Source organism: Carassius auratus, chromosome 7, assembly GCF_003368295.1.
Source record: "Carassius auratus strain Wakin chromosome 7, ASM336829v1, whole genome shotgun sequence".
In the NCBI taxonomy this organism is placed as follows: domain Eukaryota; kingdom Metazoa; phylum Chordata; class Actinopteri; order Cypriniformes; family Cyprinidae; genus Carassius; species Carassius auratus.
Genome location: NC_039249.1, coordinates 17,968,108 through 17,982,281, shown reverse-complemented (window position 1 = coordinate 17,982,281; position 14,174 = coordinate 17,968,108). Strand labels below are relative to the sequence as shown.

At 37.6% G+C, this 14,174-nt stretch overlaps 2 protein-coding genes across 3 annotated transcripts in view; one reads left to right on the top strand and one right to left on the bottom strand.

The window, feature by feature from the left end:
* The first annotated feature begins 1,955 nt into the window (after positions 1-1,955).
* rnf32 (ring finger protein 32) lies at positions 1,956-10,715 on the top strand. The gene is made up of 8 exons (XM_026267779.1): positions 1,956-2,000; positions 3,214-3,469; positions 3,555-3,697; positions 5,977-6,009; positions 6,122-6,246; positions 6,347-6,455; positions 8,127-8,300; positions 10,099-10,715. Exons 1-8 carry the CDS (start codon positions 1,992-1,994, stop codon positions 10,312-10,314), a joined length of 1,065 nt encoding a protein of 354 aa, XP_026123564.1. The 5' UTR covers positions 1,956-1,991; the 3' UTR covers positions 10,315-10,715.
* Positions 10,414-14,174, bottom strand: part of LOC113106146 (limb region 1 protein homolog) — a 35,033-nt gene continuing 31,272 nt past the window's right edge. For both annotated transcript variants that reach the window (XM_026267776.1, XM_026267778.1), the window contains one exon: positions 10,414-14,167. In XM_026267776.1, coding sequence (XP_026123561.1) covers positions 14,082-14,167 — 86 coding nt within the window. In that variant the 3' untranslated portion in view covers positions 10,414-14,081. The remainder of the gene's footprint in view (positions 14,168-14,174) is intronic.

Sequence of the window (14,174 nt, the reverse complement as noted above, 5' to 3'; positions counted from 1 at the left end):
GATGTTTCCAATTATTCAGCAATACGTTTTACACTAATCATTGCAAAATCTTCTTAATGATCTTTTCCCACTTTGACGTGAACGTTGTTGTATGCCTGCCACTTTTCTTTGAGCAGAGATAAATCGATGGATTACTTCTCCCTTTTAAGCTGTCTGTGCCTTGCAAAGTTTGCACAGAAGTTCAGCAAAGGTTCCCTATTCAACACATCACACCAACAGACCCCACAGCCCTCGTTTCTTAGGTCATCCACACATTGCATGGCAAGGTGAGTCCCCTCTTTTTTCAGAACAGGTTAAAAGGTTCACAGAGAAGAAAGTTAAATAGAAAGCGCTTTAAACTGGTATTTATAGAGACGAAGAAAACAAACAGAGTCCATGTTGAGAATGAAAACATGTACTAAGATCCATTTCGATGACAGTTGGAAGAAAGCAGCTTTTATGGAGAGACTTGACTGTACTTCTTTTTGAAAACTGTGATTATTTACTTAAAAACACAAACGATGGGCCTCAAGTCATGGGGATTGAGGAAGACAGGTTTTGATTGAACACTCAGAGGATAAATTCCTCACAAATAAATTGCTCCACACCTTTGTCTGTGGCATTAAAGGCCATAGGCTGTGCTTTTCTTGCGCTAATCTCAAGAATGCATCAGTCTATAGAAAAAAAACATGATGGTTTTCCTCTGTCACACTGAGAAAGAAGTCCAATGTTCTTTTTGAAGACACCCACTTTTATTGATGTGATGGGTGACCCAATGATGGGTGTTCAACATAGCCAGTTGTTCTGCACCATATCATATGCCATTTATCAGACATTCAGAATGATCAAATAAGACATCATTACGTTTTGATCACTGGTGAAATGTCTTGTATGTGTGTTTTTCTCTGAAGTTGTTTTTTTAACATCTCAGAATGACCTCTTTGAGACACCTGAGCTCATGGTTCAGGTATGAGCAAAGAAGCGTTGAGGAATTCAGCATTTGACGAAAGCTTGATGATGAGATCCTCCTGCTCACTGTAGGCGGTACATGTGATTTAACCACAAATTCACCTTATTCTTTAAAAGTAAATATTTAATGCTGCAACCATGTTTGCATCGCTGAAAAGTCTTTTAAAGTTAAGACATCCACAGGCCTAATAAAAATGTGAGTTATTTTTGGGAAACAAAAATGAACAGACAGAAGAGTTGTACTGCAACATAGTTATCCAATATTCTTTAAAGTAAAGGTTCCTTAAAACATCCATGAAACTTTTCCATTTCACAGAAGGTTCTTTGGATTATTAAAATTCATGCTAAGAAAAAAAAAACAGATATTTTAAGAACTGTTCTGAAAGGTTCTTTGGGGTGCCAAAAATGGTTGTTTAATGGCATTTCTGTAAAACGTCCTTTTGGAAACTTTATTTTTCAGAGTAAAAACACTGCAAACATTGTAGGCCTACACTGAACATGGTTTTCCCTCCCTGACTAATTAAGTGCAAACTCTACCCCGAAACTGATTTAAAAATGAAGGTTTTCCCAGTGAGGGAATAGAGGAGTGAATGTTTTTTTTTTTTTTTTATGTTAAGAAAAAAGGACAGTTAGTGTTTAATGTTCTGTTTTCACCATTTGTTCACCATTGTGATGAATAATTTAGCTAATTCTTAGACTGAGGTAGACTGTTCTTTGTGCTGTTGTAATTATGTAATGGTTTAAACGAAATCCACAAACTTGACATGATTGTTTCTTCATTTATTTAGTCAAATAATCATTTATGAGTGCATATTAAAAATGAACATAACTGTTTTCAAACCTCATAGCAATTGTTTTAAAAACTTTATGAATCTAAATTAACATTTTAAAAGTAAGCTATTTCCACTATTCAATTCATCACTCGTAATCAGATCTATCTATTGACAATCAGGAGAACGAGTTGAGTTCGTGGGAACGTCACACCGAGTTGAATGGAACTTCGTTGCGTAGCGACCAAGTAAACACTGTTTCTGTGGACAGCGATGCCGCGGGTGAGGTGCTTTGCTTTTCTTTACTCTTTTTGAGGATCATCTCTGCGTTGTTAAGCTAGTTTGAGAGGGTGACTTGTAAGTGATTTATCAAAATGCGTCCCTGCTTATTTTGCGCATCATAATTTAAGATAACGTTTGTCTCCGCTATCTTGATATCTCTTTTGGTTACTGTCCTGATTCCGAGACAGTCAGGTGTAAAGTTAGGTTGCCACGGTAAACAAATGACCGCCATATCAACGACACATTCGCAAATTCTCGTAAGCATAGATATATCAATGCTCGTAAACTGTTTGTAGGCTAATCTCTGTGAGACACAGGTCTAAGATAAATTGACGCTGTAAAATAAACTGCATAATAGTTACTTAAAATCCTATAATCGTGACCGTTTTATGAGGCTGGTGACTAAAAATCTTTTCTGCTTTACGAATTCAGTAATGCTCATTTAATCCTGTAATCATTATCATCATCATCATAACAATATAATCTACCATTGTTGGTGCTTATAAATCACTGGCATATGACGCAACGTTCAATTTAACAACATGCAATCTTCTCATAAAAAAGGAACTTGCTGTAAGACACACAGTCTCAAACTCCCAGACTCTCCAAATCTGTATAACAGACTTCAGCGCAGCTCTTGAACACAGGTTTAAGTTTAAAGATTTGTTTGAACTGGACTGAAGATATTGGGTTAAAATTTGGAAATGCTTCATAGTCATTCGTCTATAGTTAAACCAAGACAAAAAGCCAGCTAGGTCTGTAATTCCTTAGCATTGCCATTCATCTTAGTGGACGATGATCGACTGTTGAAGGACCCCACAAAAGTATGTGACCTGACGGGTGGCATCTTTGCTCATGAGCGCTCCGTTTCAAGAATGTTTGTCATGACTGAGTACTCATCAAATGCAGGACACAGAGAATAAATATCAGCCCATTTCACACTTTTAATAACCATTAAGAAATATGTAGACGTCATTGATAAAAAAAACAACAACAACAAAAAATAAAACATTGAATCCACTTTAATATAATTCAATTTCAGTGAATTATGAAGTAGATTCCTTGACAAAAAGGCTATTTAATCAGATTACACAGTTACATTGGGATTGCCATCAATATGGAAACTTATTTCTTGCCCTCATGCAGCAGTAGACCATTAAGTCTAAACTGGTTTCAGTGGATTAACTGAGTTTGACAGCTCCATGTTCCTTAGGGATTCGGCTGTAAAGCAGAGCGCGGGAGGCTGACTCTAGCAGCTGTAGCACTACAGGACCATATCACACGAAGCGTTCTTGTTCGAAACATTCCCCGTAACCTCCCCATATCAAACGCTTCATGTGGGGCAGCACATGTTAGTAGGAAGCACAGAAATCACAACCGAAGGCAGAGCATCATATGTCCTGAGCAGACACAAGGACAAGAGGAGAGAGAGTATGTGCTGGATCGGGGCCCTCCACCTCTGACTCTTGGTAAGTTGTGATTGTGTTTCATGTTTAGGTAAGCTACTGCTGAAAGCCCACACTGGCTAATATTCATTTGTTGCTGTTGATGCAGCCCAAAGGATGGGTCTTGTGGCAGCTCCTTCAAGAAGACTAACAGCAGAGGAGTGGGCAGAGGTCAAAACCAGGTCCATCCAGGAGGGAGACTCAACCCAGCCCTGTGTGATATGCAGGGAGGACTTTCATCTCCAACCACAGGTAACTGCATTCAGATGCATCGTGCCCACTTATGTGCCCTCTTGTTTTTCAGACAGTTAACTGCTATGATTATTGTTGGTACAAAATGACACTTGTCACAGTGTTGCCAAGTCCATGGTTTCCTTGGATTTGGGTTACTTTATCACTGTTGCCGTCGGTTGTTTTTCATGTCTGTGAGTTGAAGCGATGCCAGTAATGTGTATTTTAGCCCCCAGAACGCATTTTTTACCTCGGGACCCCCTCAAAACACAGTTAGTTTGGACTAGTTTTGAGTAGCAATTGGGTGGGTTTTGTTATTAAAACGTGACAACCCTTTTCGTCAAACAGATAATGTTATTATTGCTAATATAGCGGACTCATCGAAGAATACATTGGCATCATCTGTATTAAGGAAAAAAATGATCACTTCATCCAATGTTTCAGTGAATGAAATAACCTTGACAGCCTTGGAGTTCCACAACTATCAACTTTGTTCTCTCTCACCGAACTTGTGTGTGTGTAGGTGATGTAAAAGAGGAAAGCAGGCATTTGGATCAAAGCAGTGTGAGGCAAGGGAGGGGAGACTCAAAATGTTTCTAAACTTAAAACCTTTTTTTTGCCCCGTTTGTGTTGTTTTACTACTTATACAATTATTTAAAGTATAAAAATTGTTATTTACAATACACAGCATGGTTTTTAAAGGGATGGTTGACCCAAAAATGAAAATTCTGTCATTAGTTACTCACCCTCGTATCATTCCAAACCCGTAAGACTTTATTTAATCTTCAGAACACAAATTAAGATATTTTTGTTGTAATCTGAGAGCTCTCTGACCCTCCCATAGACATCAAGGGTCCTTACATGATCCTACATAAAATAATCTATGTGACATCAGGGTTTCAACCGTAATTTTACGAAGCTAAAGCCGCACCACACCGATACGTTGTTTTCATTTCAAATCAAAGCACAAACAACATAGAAAACTGCGTGGCACAGCTGACACAGAACAGCATACTTCAGTGGATACTCTCCAAAATGGTGCTAGGGTGGCGCGGAGGAGATGAATTGTTGGATAAAGTTGTAATTATTTTATTTTTTCACAAAAAGTATTCTTGTTGCTTTGTAAAATTACGGTTGAACCCCTGATGTCACGTGGATTATTTTACCGATCTTCTTGCTACGTTTCTGGACATTGGTTATTTAAGGACCCTTGATGTCTATGGGAGGGTCAGACAGATCTCAGATGCCATAAAAATATCTTAAAATATCTTAAAATACCTTAGTGTCACGATCCTCAGCTGGCGTGCCCATGAACTCCATTTCCCATAATCCTGTGCCTAAGGCTAATCACTACCAGGTGTTCCCGATTACCACTCCTCTATATATACTGTGTTTGGACTCTCAGTTATTGCGTCTTGCCCAGTCTGACATTTCTGAGTGTTTCCCTTGTGTTTGTTCCTTCCGTGTCTGATCTTGGCTTGTTTATACCGCCTGTCCTGACCTCTGCCTGGTATTGTTTCTCTTTCTGGATATCCTTTGACATTCTCAACGCTGTTATCTGATTACTGCCTGTCTGACCATTCTCCAATAAATATACTGCAACTGGATCCAAACGTCTCTGACTCCCCGTTACACTTAGTCACATGATGTGAATATAAGTCTACTAAGATGTGGCAAAAAAAGACGTAAAGCACTGTGCTTAAACAGCAGTGTTAATTGGTATAATTCTATTAATATATATTAAAATTTGTTAATAATTATTATTGGCATAAACATAGTTTTTTGTAGAGATGAAGATTAATAAAGTGCATGCAAGTAGATCAGTTTATGCATTAACAAAATAATATTGAAAGTCTGAAATATTATTATCTACATAATACAAATTGATTTGAGAAATATGAATTTAATATAAATATATAAAACTAAGTTTGGAACTTTTGTGTTTGTTGACGTAAGCTAGATGCTTCACCTGCTCCTGTGTTTGTTGACTTGGTCTGAGAAATTTACACTTGAATACAGTCTAATGGAGACTGAATGCATGTAGATTATCAGACTGACAGTATACATATACTCTCAGCTGCTGTTTCTGGTGACTAATCTAGAACATCACATCTTTTTGTACATAAACACACTGGCCACAATGATCGATTCATTACCATGCTATATTTTTGAGTAATATGCTGGAACTCACGCATTCTACATTTGGCATTTGGTCAACTAAATGTTTTTATATAATAGCTAATTAAAGGACAGTATTTTATTGTTTTTCTTTAATTATGTTTTTTGTGGTCCTTACTTAGGTGCTACTCTCCTGTTCTCATGTATTTCACAAAGTAAGTCATTACAGATCCTTCCTTCATCATTAATTGGCATTGAGACTTTGATAACACCTTATGAAAATCACTCCGAGGTTGTGATTTAGTTACTTTGTGTCACTAATTTCAGGTGTGTCTGAAGTCTTTTGAGAAGTTCTCAGGCAGGAAGAGCTGCCCAATGTGCAGGACGGAGCAGTATGAAACCAGGGTGATTTACGATGGTGCTCGTCTCTATCGCGAAAAGTGTGCTGTCAGGTAAAGATGTGACCTTCATGCGGCTGGACAATCTACATTGCTCTCATTCCCAATCTTGTCATTGTTTTCTTGTGTTTGCTTTTTATTTGACAAATCTCAGAATACAGGCATTCTGGCGTGGCTACCTTGTTCGCAAATGGTACCGCAACATAAAGAAGTATGTGCCGCCGAAAGACCAACAATTAAGACGAGTATTCTTTGAAAAAAAGGTAACATTAACTGAGACATTATGACAATTTTAGTCTGTTAATTGACACTTCGGTCATTTTTAGTTCATTAATTACATTATTGTTTTCTTGATATAATATAATATTTTAAACTATTAAAATGTTGGGATTTTTTTTATTTATTATTCTGCAAAATCAAGAGAGGAAAGCCCCAACTGAAAAATAATTAATTTTGTACAAGATTTTGGGAGTTGAGAAATTAAGGTTTGTTTCAAAAAGTCATTTTTCCTTGCAGTTTTCATGCCCTCTTTGACCCTTCTGAGTGCAGGATACTGATAGCAGGTGAAGGTGGTTAGAAACTGTTGGTCAGGGACCTCGCTGACACCCCCCTCATTGTCCCACACAGCATTAGCCCAGGGAAAGAAAAGGTTGCCATCTAGTGAGGCATCAACTGTCAAGTATTGGTTACGGTTCTGGAACTGACAGCACTACTCCAGACTCCAAGCCATATTCTCGAACTGCTTTGAAAAGCTTATTTAAAAGCATACAGATGTATGCACTGACCTCTGTGACAGTATCGTATACTGTTGAGCGTTGTTAAATATATTTTTTATTTCCATTTTTATCGTTTAGTTGTTCAGTTGATTGCTAAACAACTAATAGCCAAGTGCTCTCTTGACAAGGCAAGTTAGATTATGAAAAGAGGAAATGATCTACATTTACATCAAATGTATTAATTTAGCAAATACATTATCCAAAGATCACTAACAATTTTAATGGAAAGATAAAAAAAAAAAAAGTATTTAAGCTTTTAATTAGCACATTTCTTTTTATCCATTATCGATGTATCATATGTTTAATTTTGAAGTGTTATTATTATGGTATTTATTTTTTGCATGTGAAGTGCTGCTTGTAATGCTTTTTTATTGTAAAACTCTTTGAGCTACATTGTCTGAAAGGGGTTAAATAAATTAAGTTTAATATTGTTAGTGTAACTTAGAGTGCTTTCAAGGTATATGTTTGTGATTTAGATCCATAATCTTGGTTTTGCTAGTGTCATGATATTACATTGGCATGGTATTAAATGGAATTTTAGGAATGTAACATGAATTTCTGTTTTTTCGCATGTTTGTCTGGACCTTTGGCACACCAGGAAGCAGTTAACCAGCTAAACAAAATGGAACAAAGAGAGAAAGAATGCAGTATGCTTATCGCTTTGCTCTTAGATAGGTTTTCAATCAACTAGTCGCTCGTTTTTTTTCCTCAGGTGCCTCACTAAGTCAACATATTAGAAAGTTAAATTGGTGACATTATGATTGATTGTACCTGCCCTCTCTTTTTCCTTGAATGCAAGGAGGCAGAGTTCACACTGCCAAGTGTTGTTTGTCCTTTTTTAGGAAGGTCTACGTTTGAACTCTGTGGAACGCTTAACGTCTGTTTAATTACTGATCAAATACAGCTATAAAGAAAGCACTGATCTCAGTCGCTGCGATAGCCGCCACAGGATGTATGTGCGTACCTGTGCATGCTTAATCTTGCAGGTCAACTTCTGGGATCGTCCAGAAAGTTTCCTTCATACATCCATTCATACTGCTATTGATCTGGCTGTTCGCAGCTTTTCATTGTCAGCGCAAGACTCAGAATTGATCTATGTTATGACGGAACATCAGTTTGCCTTAAACCCATTTTCATGTAATTCGTTTCCTTAATTAGTTTCAGGAGATGAACGACAGCTTGGTGCGGTCATGCAGCACAGACGTGGAAGCCTTCCTGAGCGATATCGATCGCTCTGTGGCCTCGAGCCACGACATCCTGCGCCGCTTCGACGACAAGTACACCAGTGTTTCTGAAATGGAGGATAAGGACTGGCTGGAAGCTCAAGAGAAGGTTTGTGATAATGCCGCTGCTCCTTCACCCACACATGCAGACGGAGACTGAAATACCAGTCTACTTTTATAAAAGAGCAGCTCATCAATGCCTCTAATCCCTCTCTGCAGTCGCTCCTCGTCCTGCCCTTCGCTCCAACGTGCCGCCACCTGTCCCGGAGCGCTCGAGCCGCACTGGCGGCACAGATGTTCCGATTCAACAGTATCAAACCCTCCAAGAGATGATTGTTTACCTTGCTAATGAATGAGTGGAAATAATCCACCGTGTTTACTAAAAAACACAAGCTGCGCGGATAATGCACGCCTAGCCTTTCATTACATGCGAGCTGAAGACAAGATTTGGCATTTCAGTGGGCCTCATTGTTATTGTGTTGAGGCAGCCAATGGCAGTGATCCACTAAAAAAGGAAAAACGCTCATTTTTTATCTTCTGGATGAAAGGTCGGGCAGATAACTTGAGACTCTCCAACCTAGAGTTAGCAGAGTTCAAGTCAGAACCAACCTGTTCCCACCCAGACAAACAAAACGAACAATTATGAAATGTTCTCGTGCGAAGCGATTGGCCTTTGCTGAATAAAGGAAGCTTGACAGTCAGTTAATGATTATGGCTGCACACCTACCTTCTGTCAGACACGACTGTGATACGAGCCGCACACAGCGGTCATAAATCTGCTAATCATTTTTCCCTGATAATGGAGCAGGAAAACACTCTCATGGAACACGAGGTGTGTGTCTGTTCACGGGCATGCTTTTTCATTTCACAGGAGCCTTTCAGAGGCTTGTTAATAAAATCTGCATGAGGGAATAATAGAAGCATGGTGATTAAATACAAATTAACATTTCTACCAGTCAGAATACATTTTTTTAAATAATTGAGATTTTTTTAAGTTCTTGTAAAAAGTCTCACCAAAGCTGCATTTATTGATCAGACAAAGTAAAAAAAAAATTATTACAAATTGAAATGACTTAATAAGAGTTAATTTGCACAAAAACTGTTTTTTCATTGTGCATTCCAATTAATCTCAATCAAACTGCAGTTGGGTTATTTTGAATAGGTTAAAAAATGACTGAAAATACAGCTAACTAACACAATAAAAACATGAGAACAGTTTTTGCAAATAAACAAAACAAATTTTAACATTATTTCTGTGATGGCAAAGCTGAATTTTGAACAGCTGTTACTCTAGGCTAGTGTTTTTCTTGAGAAAATATTCTAATATGCTGATGGATTCAGATTTTTTCTTTTTGAAGAATAACATTTTTACTTAATTTATTTAGCAATGAAATCTAGCACTAATTAGCACCAAGCATGGCATAGTCACTTACGTTCAATCTCGATCAACAGAATTAATGGTGATAGAGGAATGAAAACAGTAAATGGTCGTCTGATCAACAGATGCAGAGCAGCAATTTAATTGAGTGGCACTTCTGATTGCTCTGAGTGTCAGTGTGGTGTCTTGGCAGCATTAATCACTGTGCATTTTGAATGGTTATAGTCTCTTAAAAGTCAAGAATTGTCCCCGACAGCACATTTTACGGATAGTGCATAATTAACGTTTGATCGTAACAGGCCATGGGTAAAATTTTCAAATGGATACTGTAGGACATATATTATGTAGTTGACATTTTAGCACCTTACTGAAAGCAACTGGATGGACATGCATTTAAGCATTGTGTAATTCTCACTAGCAATATTACTGTTTGTCTATAGTCACGTGTTTACTGCTGCCGGTTCCTAAGACTGAAATGACTTCTTTCAATTACACAATCACACATGATTGTTTTTCTTGCTTCCACCAGGCTGTCCAGCGTGGCGTTCAGGACTGCCCCATTTGCCTGAATCCCTTGGGCTCACAAAATGGCTCATCTAAGGAAGACAGGAATGTCCTGTTATTGTCCTGTTCCCATCTCTTCCACGAACCCTGTCTGCAAGCCTTTGAGCTTTTCTGCCATGAGGTGAAGCCCACATGCCCTCTCTGCCGGTCACACTATTCTAAAATGCTTGTTTCAAATTAGAGCTCAGGATATTTAGTAGATTGTCTTGATGTTCTATGGCACGAGACAAATTAAACATCTTCCACATTGTGATTCTACATCATCAAACAGTACAGTAAAAATGGTCAAAAGTCACTTTATTGTAAACTGAAATGAAATACAAAGTAAACTAAAGACAATCTGAACATTTTGCTTCACAAACATATGCAATGAAACTCTACAAACACAAGAGAGAAAACATTCTGAAAATACATTCACACATGTAAAAGAAGCAACAGGAAAAAATGGAAATAGAATTAAGCTTTCCCTTGGGATCTGAAGATTAGAATTCATGAACGAACGAGTTTATTTGATGTAGACGGGACACTTTCTAGTGAAACGCTGTCAACAGTTCAACAGACTAATAAACTGTTATACCACAGCATCTTTGATGTACTACATTTTTTGTAACTCTTGTGCCAATTTTGTACAGACAAGCAGATTATAGAATATGGAATGAATCTGCATTCTTTTTCTTTCAGTTCTTTTTAGTGTATCACTGCAAATGTCTCTATTTTGAGAAACCCAACACACAAACTGACACACCAGTCCTTGACCTTGTCCTGCATAAAGCAACAGCAATATTCCTTGAAAACCAATTCGATTAAAGCCAAAGAGTAGAATTTAGCATTAAAGAATGTAGTATTATATAGGTAATAACAATATAAGATGCTCTGGCATTATAAAAGTTGTGACATTAAAGTATAATACACATACACACAAAAAAAGAAAAAACATTATAAATTTACTTCAGTGACACAACTATTGACATAATACACTTATTCCCCAGATACCATCTTACAAAATGTTCCTTGTGCAAATCAACAGGAAGAAAAAGATATTTTACATGCAACATATTTAAATCCATGACAATGAAAACCACACAACAGCACAGAACCCACTGAGGTGTCCACTTTTAAATGTCCTTTCCACAGGCTTTGAATCCAGTGTCCCTCATGTGAATCCTAGACCTCTGCAGACTCAATCCATTTCTTAAAATGATTTCTGCCCAAACTTTAATATTCAGTATCAGTGCCCTGATAGTTTCTTTTGACTTTGGCCAGTTCGAGTGAAAAGATACGCCCTGTCGTTTTGGTACGCCATGTTATTGACAATCACACGAGGGATTCACAGTGAATAAGTCAATAAAAAGGTACACAAACTAATAATCGGTCTCACTCACTTGCACATCTCACACATGCATAACTTGTCTCCTAAATACTGGACAACAGGAGACAAAAACAAAAAAGCCTAGAAAGCCTGTTTAAGGCATCAGAGGTGATTTGTTTTGTTTGTTTTGTATAATTAACAACTGAATGACTAACTGTCTGGCCTTTTCCACAGATAGCATAGTATGAACGAGGCTCAAAGGCCACTTCATATCTACATTCTACAAAAATAAAACAAAGAAATATACTGTATATACATGTAAATACACCATTTACATTATTATGAGGCTTGCCATAGTTAAAGAGATGAAAACTGAAGACTGCACAGAGAATGTCTGTTCAGCTTTTACATAAACCCTTAAGATAAATGTCAGGACTGGCCAAAACATCATGATTTGATGTTATTTTAGCCTATTGGTTTTGTCATCAGAATGGGAATGTTTGGAAACTATACTTAACATATTGAACATTAACTGTATAATCAGTAACATTTAGACAAAAATAAAAACAAACCAAAATAGCTTCTATGACACTGTATTTCATAGCTACAAAAGAGACCCTTCAATGAGTCGTGCTGCGCTCTACACGCGTAATGACAACGGACTCCGCTCGGACTTCACAATAAGCTTTCATAGATGTGAATCAGACTGATGTGGCGCTGCAGTCCTGTTTTCACAGCCATTATAATCAAGATCCTACATAATGTAAGAGTTTAGCCACCGATCTGTGTAGACCGGTATTTTGTTCGACTGAACAGACTGAACTGGCTTAAAATCCAGCATGAGAGTGAGTGGAAAAACATACAGATATCTTCATGGATAATCTGCCATTTGCAGAAAGCAAAGCAGCTGCAGAGGTACAGACTAGATGTTGTGAAGGCTGTTTGCTAGTGATGTTGAAATAAGGCAAATATATAGATCCTTACAAGCTCTGCAGTAAAAACCAAGTCAAAAGGATGTATGTTATTGGAAGTATGCTGTCGGTTTGCGTAGTACATGTAGCATAGTATAGGATCCAATGTTGTGAAGGAAGCAGCAGCAGATTTAAGCACAGGGACAGGAAGCATATCCCAAGATTGTGCCTCATCTTCTCCCATATATTTGGTGCAGTTTACTCCTACGACAGTAGAACAGCATTTCTCTGCTGTCTTTTCAATTTTGTACACTACTACAATACACTACACTTCATTACACGTGTTAAATCATTTTGGTGATTTTGCGAAGAGTGACTGGCAGAGGGCAACATCCCAAAACACAATCTGCCACAACCAGTTCAAGTAAACACAGTAACATATTAGGCTGGTTGTTGGTAGTGACTCGAATAATGGGACTCCCATAATCTGAACCTTGCCTACCAATGAAAACAAGAGCAGTTGCAGTGCAAGAAGAAATTTGGCAGGTAGGCTCCTCCACTCTTTGTAATATTGTAATACTACCCAGTATATGCCAATATTGTGAGTAAGGCACATGTTTCGGGGAGTTTCCTCGTCAATTCCCATTACTTAATTCTGTCACGTCCAACAAACCTGAATTGTCACAGTAAAGCATGAGGAAACTAAAATCATAATGCTTCCTCATTTATAATGATCAACATGTAAATAATAATTGATCTACATTTTAACCAAGTGAATGTAAACATATGCAATGGCAGACAAAGAACAACAAGTTTTCTGATTACTAAACTTCCTTACAAACGTACACATCAAAATTCAAGCAATACATTTGACAGCTATAGACTGCTGCTTACTATTAGTATTTGTCATTGTGACTGGCCATCGCGTTTTGCTTGTAGATTTTTTTTAACTGAATTTGTAATGTGCCCCATTTGCATAAGAACCATTTAATTTGGCATTAAAGCATCTATAACTTAAATTGAGATCTACGTTCTGTTAGACTCACTTCAACAATTTCTTTGCCAGTGTTCAATTTGACCACTCTGCATTTGGAGAATGTAGCTTCTAGTATTAGTAATAATATTGTGTGTGCCTCTCTTGTCATTAACAAACATGTCATTTGTGTGCTGTTTTTATGCAAACTAAACCCATTTCTTTTAACAAGGTCTATTTAACTTTACAAAATACTGATCTTCGAGGGCACGAAATGCAATCAAACTATAAATGAGGAAAATTATAAGCCCTAACTGAGACTAATGCATCCTTCATTAAACGTGAAATGATCAGCTTGGCAAACAGCTTAATATTTCCCCTAATCAAACTAGAGAAAGAATCATAGATAAATCAAAATAATAATAATAATCCCTCACTGAAGGGTGCAGTCAGGAGGCCTTTTAGGCGTGCAGATCAGCAAAAAAAAAAAAAAAAAACATGCTTTCACTTAAGAGAATTGAAATGAAAGCATTTACAAGCTGATCAACAAACACTTCTAACCCGAATGAAACATTTGTGAAGCTGGAAGCATTCTGGAGTGAGGTACAGAGGTATTTACACTACACTACTGTATTGTAGGTTGACCTCTCAAAGACTAAACACTTCCACTCTCTGACTAAATACCACAGTACTCTTAAAATGAAGAGGCCAACTGCATACACATGAGTTTGTGTGAGAATGGCTCGATTTTGTTCTCACTGAGTTTTCTGATGCCCGTTGACAGCATGTTTCCCCGACTCTGCATCTGTCGTACTGTTGGACAGATTTAATTTATCCAGACCTGAAAC

Coding starts and splice junctions, on each gene's coding strand:
- rnf32 (XM_026267779.1), top strand. Junction 3,470..3,554: donor CCCTCCACCTCTGACTCTTG/GTAAGTTGTGAT, acceptor CTGTTGATGCAG/CCCAAAGGATGGGTCTTGTG. Junction 3,698..5,976: donor ACTTTCATCTCCAACCACAG/GTAACTGCATTC, acceptor GTCCTTACTTAG/GTGCTACTCTCCTGTTCTCA.